At 49.1% G+C, this 13,919-nt stretch overlaps 1 protein-coding gene and 1 long non-coding RNA gene across 13 annotated transcripts in view; one reads left to right on the top strand and one right to left on the bottom strand.

Moving 5' to 3' along the window:
* Positions 1 to 3,637: 3,637 nt before the first annotated feature.
* Positions 3,638 to 8,047, bottom strand: LOC140630127 (uncharacterized). Its single transcript, XR_012027913.1, has 2 exons — positions 7,803 to 8,047; positions 3,638 to 5,026 (listed from the first exon to the last, which is right to left on the bottom strand). It is a non-coding gene; the product is annotated as an uncharacterized lncRNA (long non-coding RNA).
* Positions 7,729 to 13,919, top strand: part of H6PD (hexose-6-phosphate dehydrogenase/glucose 1-dehydrogenase) — a 29,322-nt gene continuing 23,131 nt past the window's right edge. The window contains exons 1-3 of one of the 12 annotated variants that reach the window (XM_072819752.1): positions 7,729 to 7,939; positions 8,448 to 8,492; positions 8,691 to 8,771. In XM_072819752.1, the coding sequence (XP_072675853.1) occupies positions 7,935 to 7,939; positions 8,448 to 8,492; positions 8,691 to 8,771 (131 nt within the window). In that variant the 5' untranslated portion in view covers positions 7,729 to 7,934. Of the gene's footprint in view, positions 7,940 to 8,117; positions 8,772 to 8,820; positions 9,551 to 10,552; positions 10,653 to 10,686; positions 11,865 to 13,919 lie in introns of those variants that run through there. The other 11 variants (XM_072819760.1, XM_072819762.1, XM_072819758.1 and 8 more) reach the window with 11 other exon arrangements.

The following is a 13,919-nucleotide window of genomic DNA, read 5'->3' as shown; positions in this document are numbered from 1 at the left end:
CCTTTCCTGCCTCAGGGACATTCCACTCCATTATTCTGTCTTATTGTGGTCCTTGCGTTTGTCACTCTGTACTCATTCTTTTACATGCGCCCCCCCCACCCCTCCACCTGGAGTAGAATGGAAGCTCCCAGTGAACAGGAGCTTTGTCCATGTTTACAACCCCCGAGCCTCCACAGACTGGCATGTAGCACTGGACTAATTAACAAGGGGCACCTTCCCTGTATTTCCACCACTGAAGAGGGAAGAAGTGGAAGGGTCTGATGACAATGGAGATGTCCCCTGCAATGACCCCGCAGCCACAAGGGAGCTGCTGGCTCACCAGAGGCTCCCACATTCCCAGCCCCCAGATAAGATGACTGTAGTGTCAGGGCCAGGAGAGACAGAGCTTGCCTGCTTCCTGGAGAAGCCAACGGGAAACCAACCACTGTCTCATGAGGTCCTGCTGACCATCACGTTTCCCCAGCAAAGGTTTCCCTATCCTTCCCCAGACCCCAGGCTCATCCATTGCCTGTTCCAGAAGCTTGGCTGTCCCCAGGCTGCGTCTCCACTTGGCCCAAAGGATACGATGCAGCTTTTGCTGGTGCAGAGATGTCTGGGGTGGCTGCCAGCACTTTTATCTTTTCATTTCATCTGCCAGCCAAGAGCTTTTCCCTGCTTTTGACTCTTGAAGCTTAAGGCAAGAAACATTGACCTTGAGTACAGGCACCTCTTGCTTTGTTACTCAAGGTCCCCTGTCCTGGTTCACATCCAGGCCAGCTGCTCCCCCATCTTCTCTCTTCTTTTCTCTTGACTCCTTACCTCCTGGGCAGCCTCAGAACAAAATTTGGGATTTTTCCCCCCCAGAGATCTGGCTTGGGCTATAGTGGCACTACTGGTTTATCTCTCTTACCCAAGGGCACCAATGCACCTCTCAGGCTGCTGCCAAGAGGGTGCTTAGAGAAAACACTCTCGGAGTGACTCACAGCCATGTGCCAAATGAAGGGGACTCCAACAGCTGAACCTGGTAGCTCTGGCTCCCCACCTTCAATGACATTCATTTGTCAGCATTTTTTAAGAGTATTATGTGTCAGGCATTGGTCTGCTGGGGACTGTCTCACTGGGCGGGGCAGGGACTTTGGTCACGTCCATGTTGCATGACTATCCAAACCAATGTTTTCAGAGCACATTATGTGTTAATCCAACAAAGCATCCTAGGACAATTGGACATCCACATGCAAAAGTCTGAAGTTAGACCCACTACCTCTCACCTCATATACCAGAACCAACTCAGAGTGGACCAAAAGTCTCAGTGTAAGAGCTAATACTATTGAACTCTTAGAAGAAAATGCAAGCATAAATTTCCACGACTTTGGATTAGGCAAAGCCTCCTTAGAACATGACACTAAGAGCAGAAGCAACAAAAGGAAAAATAGATCGGTTGGATATCATTACAGAATTAGCTTATGCTTCAAGGGGTGCTATCAAGAAAATGAAAAGACAACCCACAGGATGGGAGAACATGTTTGTAAACCATCTACCTAGGAAGGAACTTATATCCAGAATATATAAAGAATTGTAACAACTCTCTTAAAAAAAAAGAAAAAAAAAACTTTTTTTAAAAAAAGGGGTAGCCCGGGTGGCTCAGCGGTTTAGCCCTGCTTTCAGCCCATGGGACTGAAAGCCTCTTCTAGACAGAAGCATTGACCTGATGGTAGGTAATTCTACAAGCCTTAGTAGAACTTGACCAATAAAAAGCTGAGAAGGTCACCTCTTCCTCCTCTAGAGAACCACATAGTCTTACTGAAATGGGGAGCCATACACGTCGGTACTGGCATATTCTACCTGTGTGACGTGGTTTATTACCTATGCAGGTCTGTTCAGATCACCTGATGTAATCGCCATCTATCACTCAATATATTCTTAAAAACTCCATAGCTCATTCTAGCCTTACTTATTTAAAAATACCCAGGCCTATATTGAAACCTGAGGGTTGCTGCTTCAAGGGTCAGTATACTCTGTCAGTTAGATCTTACTTGTTTTATGGGAAAGACCAGAGTTGTTCAGCATCACAGCCATGTTAAAAAAAAAAAAACAAAAAAACAAAAACAAAAACAAAAAGCCTCCTTAGAACATGACACTAAGAGCAGAAGCAACAAAAGGAAAAATAGATCTTCAAGGGGTGCTATCAAGAAAATGAAAAGACAACCCACAGGATGGGAGAACATGTTTGTAAACCATCTACCTAGGAAGGAACTTATATCCAGAATATATAAAGAATTGTAACAACTCTCTTAAAAGAAAAAAAAAACTTTTTTTTTTAAAAAAGGGGTAGCCCGGGTGGCTTAGCGGTTTAGCCCTGCTTTCAGCCCATGGGACTGAGTCCCATGTCAGGCTCCCTGCATGGAGCCTGCTTCTCTCTCTGCCTGTGTCTCTGCCTCTCTCTCTGTGTGTCTCTCATGAATAAATAAATAAAATATTTTTTTAAAAATTAAAAAAAAGAATTGTAACTCAGTAACAAAAAGACACCCCAATTGAAAAATGGGTAAAGAATCTGACCAGACATTTTTCCAAAGGTTATAAACAAGTGGCCAAGAAGCCCATGAAAAGATGCCCAATGTCTAAAGCCATCAAGAAAATGTATATCAATCAATAAATAAAATCTTTAAAATAAAAAAAAGGGACACCTGGGTGGCTCAGAGGTTGAGCCTTTGGTTCAGGGCATGATCCCGGGGTCCCAGAATCGAGTCCTGCATAGGGCTTCCTGCATGGAGCCTGCTTCTCCCTCTGCCTATGTCTCTTTCTCTCTCTCTCTCTCTCTCTCTCTGTCTCTCATGAATAAATAAATAAAATCTAAAAAAAAAAAAAGAAAATGTAAATCAAAACCACAATTAGATACCAATTCACACCTATGAGGATGGCTGGAATCAAAAAGTCAGATAATAACAAGTATTGGCCAGAATGTGGAGAAATAGAAATAGGAAAGCTCATACACTGTTGGTGGGAATGTAGACTGGCCCAGCCACTGTGGCAAACAGCCTGGTGGTTCCTCAAAAAGTTAATGGGCGAGTTACCATAAGATTGGCCAATGCCACTCCTGGGTATATACCTAAGAGAAATAAGAACCTTCCACAGAAAAACATGTATGCATATGTTCATAGCAGCATTATTTATAATACCCCCAAAGTGGAAATAACCCATAACACAGATGCCCAGGAACTGATGAATGGATAAACAAAATGCTGCCTATTCATACAATTAAATATGATTTAGTAATAAAAGGAATGAAACAAACAAAAAAAAAGGAATGAAACATTGATACACACTACAACATGGATGACCCTTGAAAACATTATGTAAAAAAAAAGAAAAAGAAAACATTATGTAAGTACACATTATATGTATGTGTATCTAATGTATATAGACACAAAAGATCACATATTCTATGATTCCATGTATATGAAATGTCCAGAATTGGCAAATCACAGAGACAGAAAGTAGACTAGAGGCTGCCTAGGGTTCAGACAGTTGGGGAGACAGAGGGAGTATGTGCTAATACATACAGTTTCTTGTTGGGGTGATAAAAGTGTTCTAAATGGATATTGGTGATGCTGCACCACTCAGTGAACACACTAAAGACCAATAAACTTTACACTTTAAATGGGTGAGTTATATTTTAATAAAGCTATTAGTAGAAAGTCCTCAAGATCCTGGACTATCAGGAGGGCTTGAGACTCTGGAAAGTTATAATTTGTAGCACACAGAATATGACCCCTTGAAGATGTCCAAGCTCTAATGTCTGGAACCTGTGAAAATGTCACTTTACGTGGCAAAACAGGCTTTGCAGATGTGACTAAGGATATGGCCTCTGAAGACGGGAGAGATCATCCTGGATTATTTGAGTGGGCCCAGTCTAATCATGTGAGTTGTTAAAAGCAGAAGCTTTTAAAAACTGCGCGCCTGGGTGGTTCAGTTGGTTAAGCATCTGACTCTTCAGTTCAGGCATGATCTCAGGGTCACAGATTCAAGCCCCATGTCAGGCTCCACGCCCAGTGGGGAGTCTGCTTCTCTCCCTCTGCCCCTCCCCCTGCTCACACACACTCTTTCCCTTTCTCTCAAAAATAAATAAATAAATCTTAAAAAACAAACAAACAGCAGAAGCCCTTTCTCAGAAGGGTCAGAGATGAACCCAAAAAAAGAGGAGGTATTAAAGCACTCAACCTTCTGTGTGGCTTTGAAGACCGATGAAGGGGACCAAAAGCCAGGGAATATGGTAGCTTCTAGAAGCTGGAAATGGCTCTCAGCTGACAGCCAGCTAGGGAATAGGAATCTCAGTCCCAAGCCACAAGGAACTGACTTCTGGCAGCATCCAAATGAGCAAGAAAAAGGCTGCTGTAGAAAGGAACACAGCCCTGCAGCCTTGGGGCTTGAGCCCACTGAGACCCATGCTGGATTCCCGATCCATAGGGCTGTAAGATAATACGTTTGCATTGTTTGAGTCACTAAATGGTGGCAAGTAGTCATGGCAGCAATAGAAAAACAATACAGAGCTGCTTCATGTAGACTTTATGAAGCCAATCTTTGGGAGGGGGAGGGGGAGTGCTGAGCTTTCTCATGTCTGGGGACGAAAAGATCTACTTGTGGCTGAAAATCCACAACACCTGTTCTCCCCCTCCCCACCTGGTGCAAAAAGCAGAGTGAACAAGCAGAGCTGACTTAGTGAGTGGTTCTGAAAATAGAAACTGCAACGTGATTTTATTTCTAACTCCACAGACATCTCTTGTGAGTCATTCATCTTTTTGGGTCTCACTTTCCATGTCTGTGAAGCAGGCTGGCTTAACCCTGACTTCTGCCTACCCTACAGTTTAGGAAGATGAAAAAAAATCAGCTTCACGAAGAGAACTATAGGGTGCTCCTTGACAGGTGGAAAGCCACCGACGCAGTCTGGGTCGCAGGATGCCTCACGGGTTATTGTTCCTTTCTTCTGGCTTCCTTCAGAGGGCTTGGGGCACACCTTGTCCTCTGTGATGTAGTCTGGATTGTCTTGTAGCTGTTGGTAACACAGAAATGAGAAAAGCTTCAGGTAGGCAAATGTGTAGAAGCCAGTAACACGCCCAAATGGGCAAGGTCTTAGATTTGTGGGTTTGGGGGGGCAATACTCTTACACCTGAAAAGAAAATTGTTTTCTTTTTTCTCTTTAAAAAGATTTTATTTATTTATTTGACAGAGAGAGAGAGAGAGAGCGCACAAGCAGGGGGGAGCAGCAGAGGGAGAGAGAGAAGCAGGCTCTCCACTGAGCAGGGAGCTGGATGTGGGGCTCCATCCCAGGACCCCGGGATCATGATCTGAGTTGAAGGCAGATGCTTAACCAAGTAAGCCACCCAGGTGCCCCGAGACCAAATTGTTTTCATGATGGAAAGAAAGCAAAGTACTGGTCCATATCAGACTAGAAGGTACAGAGTCAGGATGAGCCTGAGATAAGGACTTTAAAAATAAGGGGGGAGGGTAGAGAAATAAAAACATCTCAGTGATGCATGGGAGTGGAAGGACCAGCAGGGAAAGCAGTTGTGAGATCCTAGGCTCATTTCAAGTCACTCCTCAGACCCCACCCCACTGACACCTAAGTGGACACATGCATTTTCTTAATAAACTGCTTACAATTGAGGTGCCCGGATGGCTGAGTCAGTTAAGCGGCCAACTCTTGATTTTGGCTCTAGTTGTGATCTCAGAATGGTTGGATCAAGCCCCTTGGTAGGAAGTGGGAGTCTGAGCTCAGCTGGGAATCTGCTTGAGGATTCTTTCTCCCTCTCCCTCTGCCCCTCTGTCTGCTTGCATGTGCATGTGCACTCTCTCTCTCCCTAAGATAAATCAACACCTCTTTTAAAAAAAAGCTGCTTATGATTGATTTGACTATGTCCTCAAGGTACCCACAGATCACCTTTGCGATGGCTGTATTAGGGACCTAGGAAATATCCCCTGGGCTCGTCTTAGTCCTTGGGCACCTGTCTTCTCTCATCTGTACCTCCCTCAGCCCCAGTTTACACAGTTGTGTGAGGCATGGTGCACTCAGGGTTACAAAACATGGGAAGGGCTCTTGGCCAAGAGTCCTGGTATCACCCAGACTGGTTTGGCTCCGATGCCCCAGACCCTCTTGCCCACTTCCAGCCAGTGGATACCTGGCTTCTTGACCCTCTCCCCAGGTCCCACCCTGTATGGCCTTAATTCTTCCTGAGGCCTGGCAGCTCATTGCAAGCCCCCAGGTGGCCCCCTGGCTGTGCTGACAGTGGGGCTCCACCCACTTTGGCTTCCCAGTCTTCCTGGAACCCTCTTGCCCAATATCCTGTGTGGCAATCTTGCCTGTTGGCTCCACTCCGTTTTGCTGGTCACTGCCACGTTCCCTCTACTAGTTCTCAATGCACTACCCCTAATGGAACCTTTGTGAAATAAAAGGCTGCTACCAGCTTTTCCTCTCCAGTCAGAATCCATTTCCTGGGTGGTCTGCACACTTTAGCAGAGGAGACCATGTGTTCTCCTGTCCCTGCGCTGGGAGGAAGGTGGATCTGGAGAAGGGACAGAGCTAAGATGCTCCAGGAGTAGGGATGTGGGATTCATATCCAGGAGGTGGTCCTGGGTGGCCTTGCCGTAATGACCTGAGGTCACTCAGGATCTTCACTCAGGAAGCAGCAGCTGCCTCTCTGATGGCTGGGGTGCCACTAGGAGCGCCCACAACCCTGTAGGGCTGGGAGAAAAGCAGGCACAAGGTCGCGGCAGGGTGAGGGTTAGATGCTGCATGACCTTGGTAAGGACAAGGGTAGAGGACTAGTGTACCATCCCCTGGGTGCTGAAAGCAGCAGCAATGACCATGTCATCCCATGTACACACCCTGCCACTACCATACAGGGAGGGCTTAGCCCCATTTACTGTGTCTTGCTAATAATGGCACACAGGTGCAAGCTCCCATTTACTGAGTGCTTGTCACAGGCCGCATCACCGCTGAAGCACATCCTCTTACTGCCCCTACTGTACAGGCTTGGGTCTTCAAGGTCACGTGGGTATTAGCAGAGATTTGAAGCTAAAAGCGGAGCCGGGGCCATAGTGAGCTCTCGGACCCCTAAATCACCTAAATCACCACTGCGGGGCGTCGCAAGTGGGATGAACCAAGCTGCTCTTTGTACAGATGGGCAAGGCCTTGTATGGGCAAGGCCTGAGGAGGTCAGGTAACCTGTTCCAGGTCCCACAGCTCATGCCAGATCCTGGGGACGACCCGGCCACCCGCCCTCCAGGCTTCCTCCACGACACAACCACTTCCCCGGCCATTCGTGGGTCTCAGAGGGCAGCGCCTCAGATGCACAGCAGAACCCTGCGCTGGCGACCAGAAGGGCAGCCGCGCCGCTTGCCCGCCCACTTCGCTCTGAAGTCCCGCCCCATCCACGCTAACCAAGAAATCATTCCGGAGGCCCCGCCTCCCCCCCCCCGGGGCGACTCCGAACTAGGGGGCGTGGCTTCGCCTGCGCCTCCGCCGCGCGCCCCTCGCCGCGGACCCGACTGCGCGCGCGCGCCCCTGAGTCGGCCCCACTGCGCGCGCGCGAGCCGAGGCCGCTGTGGTTTGGGACCCGGGCCCGCGCGCGGGGGGTCGGGGTTGGGGGACCACCCCCGGGCTGCCGGTCCTGCCACGGCTCGCGTGGGGCACGGAAGGGGCGGCCGGGCGGACTCGGCCTCGCGCCCTCCGCGCCCTCCGCGCCCTCCGCGCCCTCCGCGCCGGTCGCCCCCGGTTCCTCTCGGCGAAACCCGAGCGCGCGTCCGACGCGGGGCCGCGTGACACGCACCTGTCGGGGCGGGCGGCGCCTGCGGACGAGGATGCGCGGGGCCGCGGCCTGGCCCGAGCCCGGCCCGCAGTGTCGCGCGCCCCGCGCCGCCGCCGACCTTGCCCGGAGAAGCGGCCGGCTCCGACGGCCCAGATGAAGTAAGCTGCCTCCCCCGCCGGGTCTCCGGCTCCTTCGGCCGCGGTCGGGGCGGGGGGCGGCCCCGCGGCCCGGGAGCTCTCGGGCCTTCTGGGCGGCGCCGCGGCGTGTGCCGCGCTCCCGCGGGGCCTGCAGCCCAGCCCGCCGAGCGCCCGCCCGGCCCCGCGCCCTGCACACAGACCGCTCACTTCCTCCTCCAGTTGCCTTTTTTGTTTGTTTTCCCCCTGGGGTCATTATAACTTTTGGCAGGAGCCCTCAGGTTTCAATCAGCGTTTGCAATACACCCAGCAGTGAATAGTTTTCCAGGAGTGAACCTATCTGCATCTCTGAAAACCAGCTCACTTGAATGCAGTCGGAAGTGAGAACTTCTGGAAAGATCATAAGCCGAAATTCTTTGCCCACTCAACCTCCCCTGTCCTCCCCACCGCCCCCCCCCTTCATGAAAGGGAGCAAATTCGGGGAGACTGGTGGAGTGGGCATATTTCAAACTGTTTTCTGCATTCTCTGCAGTGATGGATGGTGGATAGACTTTGAGCTTATGAGGCTAATCTTTTGGTAAGTTTTTAGGAGCACCTGAGATCAAAATGCTCCCTATTTGGCATGAACGGAGCTTATTTTTCAGACAGTACTTTGTGTAACTTTTCTTTGAGGTCCATGACTGCCCAATAAATAACCACTCTAGGCAAACATTCAAGTTATTTTTATCCAAAGATTGGAGTTCACTAAGTTACTCTTACAGTCAGATGGTTTCAGGTCATCTAAAAGGGAAACCAAGAGGCACCTTTGGCCATCCGTGGCCCCGCCACTTCTCACTATTGATGGAATAGGAACAAGGTAAGATGTCATTGCAGGATGCCAGATTCCCCCCACCCCCACCTCACCCCGCCCACCCTTCCTGCCAGACCCTCACCCAGGGGCAGAGCAGGAAGTCTGGTTTTGCTTTTTGCTGCCCTGAGTTGGGAGCCACGTGGCTCTCCGTCTGGGAGAGCTCTTAAAACCATTGCCCCCTGAAGTATTTTTGCAGCCACGAACTGGATTTTTTTTTAGCCCAAATTTGAAATGAGGCGGATGGATCCCCATTTTACAGTTGGGTAGGTAGGTGATAGGCCTGTGGCTGCAGAGCGAAGGGGTTTATGCTGGCCCCTCTTCTTTGGGCCAGATTATAAATCCTTCAAGGACTGGAGTGGGGACTTTTAACCTTTTTAGCCTGATATTTCTTTGATTTTTCATCAGTATGACTGGAGGGTCATGAAGCTGTTGATGAGCTGTTCCTTGGCATTTTTTCTGTTGCGCTTGTTAATTAATTTTGTAGCAATTCCAAGAAGCTAGCAAGAAAAGTAACTTTACCCAAGATACCTTTGGTTTAATAATGATAGAAGCTACATTTCTTGGGTGCTTACTGTATGCCAAGTGTCCTGCCACGTGTTTTATATGGATTGCCTCATCTTGTGCTTCTTATCAACTTGTTTTCCTACTCCATGGTTTCGACACATGAGAGAAGTAGACGGTTTGCTCCAGTCTCTCAGAGGGGCAGGATCGGTGTCCACGCCAATACAGTGTTTTAAATTTCACCACTTGGGGTTGTGATTCCGTGTTTTCCTGGTAGGTGGGAGGTAAGTGCCAAAGCCAGACTGCCCGTATTCACATCTGATCACCTCTGAACTGTCTGCCCTTCAGTGGCTTTCCTTCTGTGCACCTTGGTTTCCTCTGTTCTTGTTTTAAAAATGGGCGTAATAATGGTGCCTTTCTCATAGGCTGTGGCAAGAATTTAAATCCATTGTTGAATGTGAAGCTCTAGTATTTGGCATATAGTTAAATACTCTGTAAATGTTTCTTTTTATTATTAATCGTGTCGTTACGGTTAGGAAGCTGGTGTTAAGGTGTGCTGTGTCACTGTGCTTGAGGTCAGCAGTAGACATTTCTTCCTTTGTGCCATCATTCAGATGCAGATAGCTCCTACACAGGTGACAGTGGTGTTCTGCAGATGGGATTTATTTGTTCATTCAGCACATATTTAGAATGTACCTTCTGTGTGCTGGGCCCGGTTTTAGATACTTACATTCTTGAGGGGAGGGGTGGCAAGGACTAAGCAAAACAAATATACTTTCCAAGGACAATGTATTGGAGACTGATACGTACCGCGGAGAGAAAAGCAGGGAGTGAGATGGAGGTGGGAGGTTTGCAATTTTAGAGTCGGCTGAGAAAGCCTTACAGAGAAGGTGACATTTCAGCAAAGAATTCAAGTTAGTGAGGGAGTGAACCATGTGGACATCTGCAGGGAAAAGTAGGTCAGGCAGAGCGAACAGCAAGTACAAAGGCCCTGAGGCAGGAGGATGGGTGGCTGGAGCTGAGAGGGAGGCACAGTAGCAAAAGAGATCAAGGAGGTAATGAGTGGGGAAGACAGAAATGGGAGGCCCTTTAAGCAGTTCCTACAGTAATCTAGACCACAGGTAATGGTGGCTGGGACTAGAGTGGAGTGGTGGAAGGTGGTGGGTTAGTAGCTGTGTTCTGGATAAATTTTGCTGATAGAAACTATAGGATTAAAAAAAGAAAGAAAGAAAGAAACTATAGGATTTGCTAACAGATTGGATGACCTCCAATGTTTCTGGTCTCAGCATCTGTAAGGATGGAGTTGCCATTTACTGAGGCTGGGGGAATCTGCATTTGGACCAGATTGGGGACTTCTGGGGAGAAATCCATTCGATTTTGAACACAGTAAGTCTTGTAGGCATCCAGCTAATGGTGTCAGAGGAGCAGCTGATTGTATCAGCCTAGAGTTGAGGGGGAGAAAGCCCAGACCAGAGATGAAGGCCTGGTGTGGCATGCTGGTAAATGTATAACGACTCAGCAGGGGTGGGGGTTGGTGATGGAGAGCCCGATTTACAGCATTTGCCAATATCTGTGGTGCAATATTCCTAATTGGCTGTTGCAAGCACCGCAGTAGAGAGTATCTTCACCTTACACATACAATAGGTATAAAAAACGTAAAGAGCACGAGTTAGGAATAAAACGTAGTAAAATAATTAGGAAGGGATAAGCTGCAATAAGTATTTATTATCTTTGTTTTTAATATAATTTATTTAGCTATAAAATTGTGCGATTTTGTTTTTAATAATGGCTGTGTTTAACCCTTGGCTTGAAAAATTCCTGAAAATGCAGCAGTTGAAATCTTGTGTGCCAGTACAAGGTGGCTCCAGCACACCACTGTGATCACAGGGAACCAAGACACCTAAAGAGGTGATGGGTATAAAGATTCTCTGAGATCAGGGCAGGGAAAGGGCCCCAGAGCCTGATTTTGCAAGTCTTGTCCCCAGTCTAGCCAAGGGGAACAAGTAGGGAAGGAGTACAGGTCTCACAGCGGCTGAAGGATTTGACCTGCAAGGGTGTGTTGGGTGCTGATGGGCCCGAACAAGGAGAGTGCAGGAAAAATGCTGGTGTTGGTGATTGTAGAGAGAACTGGGCATGTCCCCTCCCACTTCGGTTAAAAATGATCTTCAGTTTGAACTCTTGTTTTACTCCCACATGTTCTTTCAAAAATTCCAAACTCATGGGCTGTGATTTGAAGAAAACCTCCCTTCTTCCTGCTTGGCAAGCAGAAGATAGAGGTCAGAGGTGTCAGTGTGGCATTGGGAAAGGAACAGGCTGCGGCAGCCACTGAACTTTACTCCTGCCCCTCGTCTGCTGGGAATAGGGGACTGGAGCTGCTGCTTCCTGTGGTTTACCAGAAACCACCCTGCACTGGAGTGCCAGCACATGCTGGGTCCATGCAGAGGTGGCTCAGGCACGGCTGCAGGCCCCTCCCTGCCACCATTCCTGCCAGTCTTGCTTGGGCAGAAACAAAGCCTGGTACCCTGACTCTGATCCAATCCTTCTGGTTGGGCCGGGTCAGCGTTTGAAGCTTTGGGAATGTTAGCTACATTTTAAAAGGTGAGTCCGCCAGGATGTCTGATGGGAACCCCTCCGACTGGGTGGGGGTGCCATGAAAGGTGCCCTGGACTGTGTACATGTGCCTCATCAGGCCTGAGGCTGAGATGCGCCTGTCTGTAGAAGGTCTTCTGCACCTGCCTGGAAGAGGCTCCCATAGCTCTGCTTTTGTGTTTCTGGCAGGTTTCTCGAATAATAATTGTTGTAAATGAAATCGCATCCTTCACACATTTAAGTTAAAGCTTCAGAGAGTTTTGTCTTAACTTTCGAATGACACGTAGCCATCAGCCCCTTGCTTCCTGTTTTAGCCTTCTTTCCCTGGCCCTGCTGCCCGGCTCTAAGGCACTAAGCACTTAACTGCCCTGTAGGAAGGCGGAGCTCTGGCATCTCCCTGATAGGAGAGGGGCTACTTCCTTTCCATGGAAAACAGAGGATCTGGAGGCAGTGAAGTAGCGGTGCTTCAGCTAAGTCTATTCACACTATAGATGAGGAACGGAGGCCTACGCAGGGCCCAAGATATGTGCACGGTGATGTGGTTTCCCCCAGGAGCCAGAGCAGAGCCACCGCACAGTCCAACCCACTGCCTGATCCACTATCCTTGCTGTGCTGGGGCTCTTTGAACTTTTCACCAACAGCTTTCTTATTTACTTATTCATTAAAAATAGAAACCATTCATGGCAGTACCAGCTGTTGGAATGCCGCATCCATGCTTCTGGTCTCACTTCAAGTGTGTAACTTTAGGAGGCGTATTTAGGCTCATTTCTCTTAGGGCAAGCAAGGAGGCAGGAGGAAGTGCTTCAGAAAACCCATCAAGGGGCACGTGGGTGGCTCAGTTGGTTGAGCGTCTGCCTTCGGCTCAGGTCGGCTCAGGTCGTGATCCCTGGGGTCCTGGGATCAAGCCCCACATCAGGCTACCTGCTCAATGGGGATCCTGTGTCTCCCTCTCCCTCTGCTGCTCCCCTTGCTTGCGCTCTCTCGTTCTCTCTGTCAAATAAATCTTTAAAAAAAAAAAAAAAGAAAAGAAAAGAAAACCCTTCAGAAGTAGAGCCTCATAGCACGGGAGCAGTTTAGACCACTGGTGGACGTGTTGGGGCCATCTGGTTTCCCTCACCGCCACTCCCGACCTGGAACCCTGTTCTTGACTCTGGTGGGCTTCTCCGAGCCTGTTTATGTCCCTGTTGGGGCAGCAGGGAGGACAGCCATATCTGTCATTGTCGCCCTGCTCTCTGAGCAGGGCATCAGGGCTAGTCTGGGGAATGTTATGGGAATGCCTGTTTTGGTTCCTCGGTGCTGCCTTCTGCCCCTGAGACAAGGGGCGTTCGGTTTTTCCTGACAGCAGCAGCATTATGCCACCCTTAGGAGCTAGGAGGGGCCTTCCATTTAGCTAACATAGTTCACATCTGCATAGGGTTTGTCACGTGTGTCACCTCAGCTGATCTTTCTGACCCCCCCATTTAGTTTGGTAGAACTAGCCCTGTTTGATAGGAAATATAGGCCCAAATCGAATAGGTGACTTAATTAGATCACACACCAGGGGGAGGTGGTCTTGAGCCCTGGTCCTCTGACCCAAATGCCATGTTCCTCCACTTGACTGAGGAAGCTGATTAGCACAGTGGCTGGGGCCTCTGGCTTGGTGACATGACAGTTCTGCAGTCTTACGGAGTTGGGGTAGGGGTGCTGGCCCTTGGAGCTCCCTCACCTGCCTGGTACCAGGCTCTCTCAGGTTCCTGAGCTCCTCCTCTTGTTCCCGGCACATCCAGAGCCCTTGCTACCCGTATAGGATCAGGAGCTCTGAAATGCAGCTTGCCAGCTGGAGGCTCCTCCTCCTCCAGGCTGTTCTCTGGGCTTCAGATTTCTCACTGCCTCTTTCCCCGCACTGACCTTGCAGCTTTTTCTTCCCTCCAGACAGAGATGATGGCCAGTTGAGAAATAAAATGCATAAAGGGCCAAGGACAGGAATTGGGAAGCAGAAGAAAGTATAGAATGGTCCAGTGGGCCATCTGATTTGGAAGTGAGTGTTCAGGTTAAGGGGGAGGGGAAGGAGAAGCCTGGGAGGCC

This window comes from Canis lupus, chromosome 3 (genome assembly GCF_048164855.1).
Source record: "Canis lupus baileyi chromosome 3, mCanLup2.hap1, whole genome shotgun sequence".
NCBI lineage: Eukaryota > Metazoa > Chordata > Mammalia > Carnivora > Canidae > Canis > Canis lupus.
Note: the sequence above shows the minus strand (reverse complement) of the source record. Positions and strands in the feature narration are given on the sequence as shown.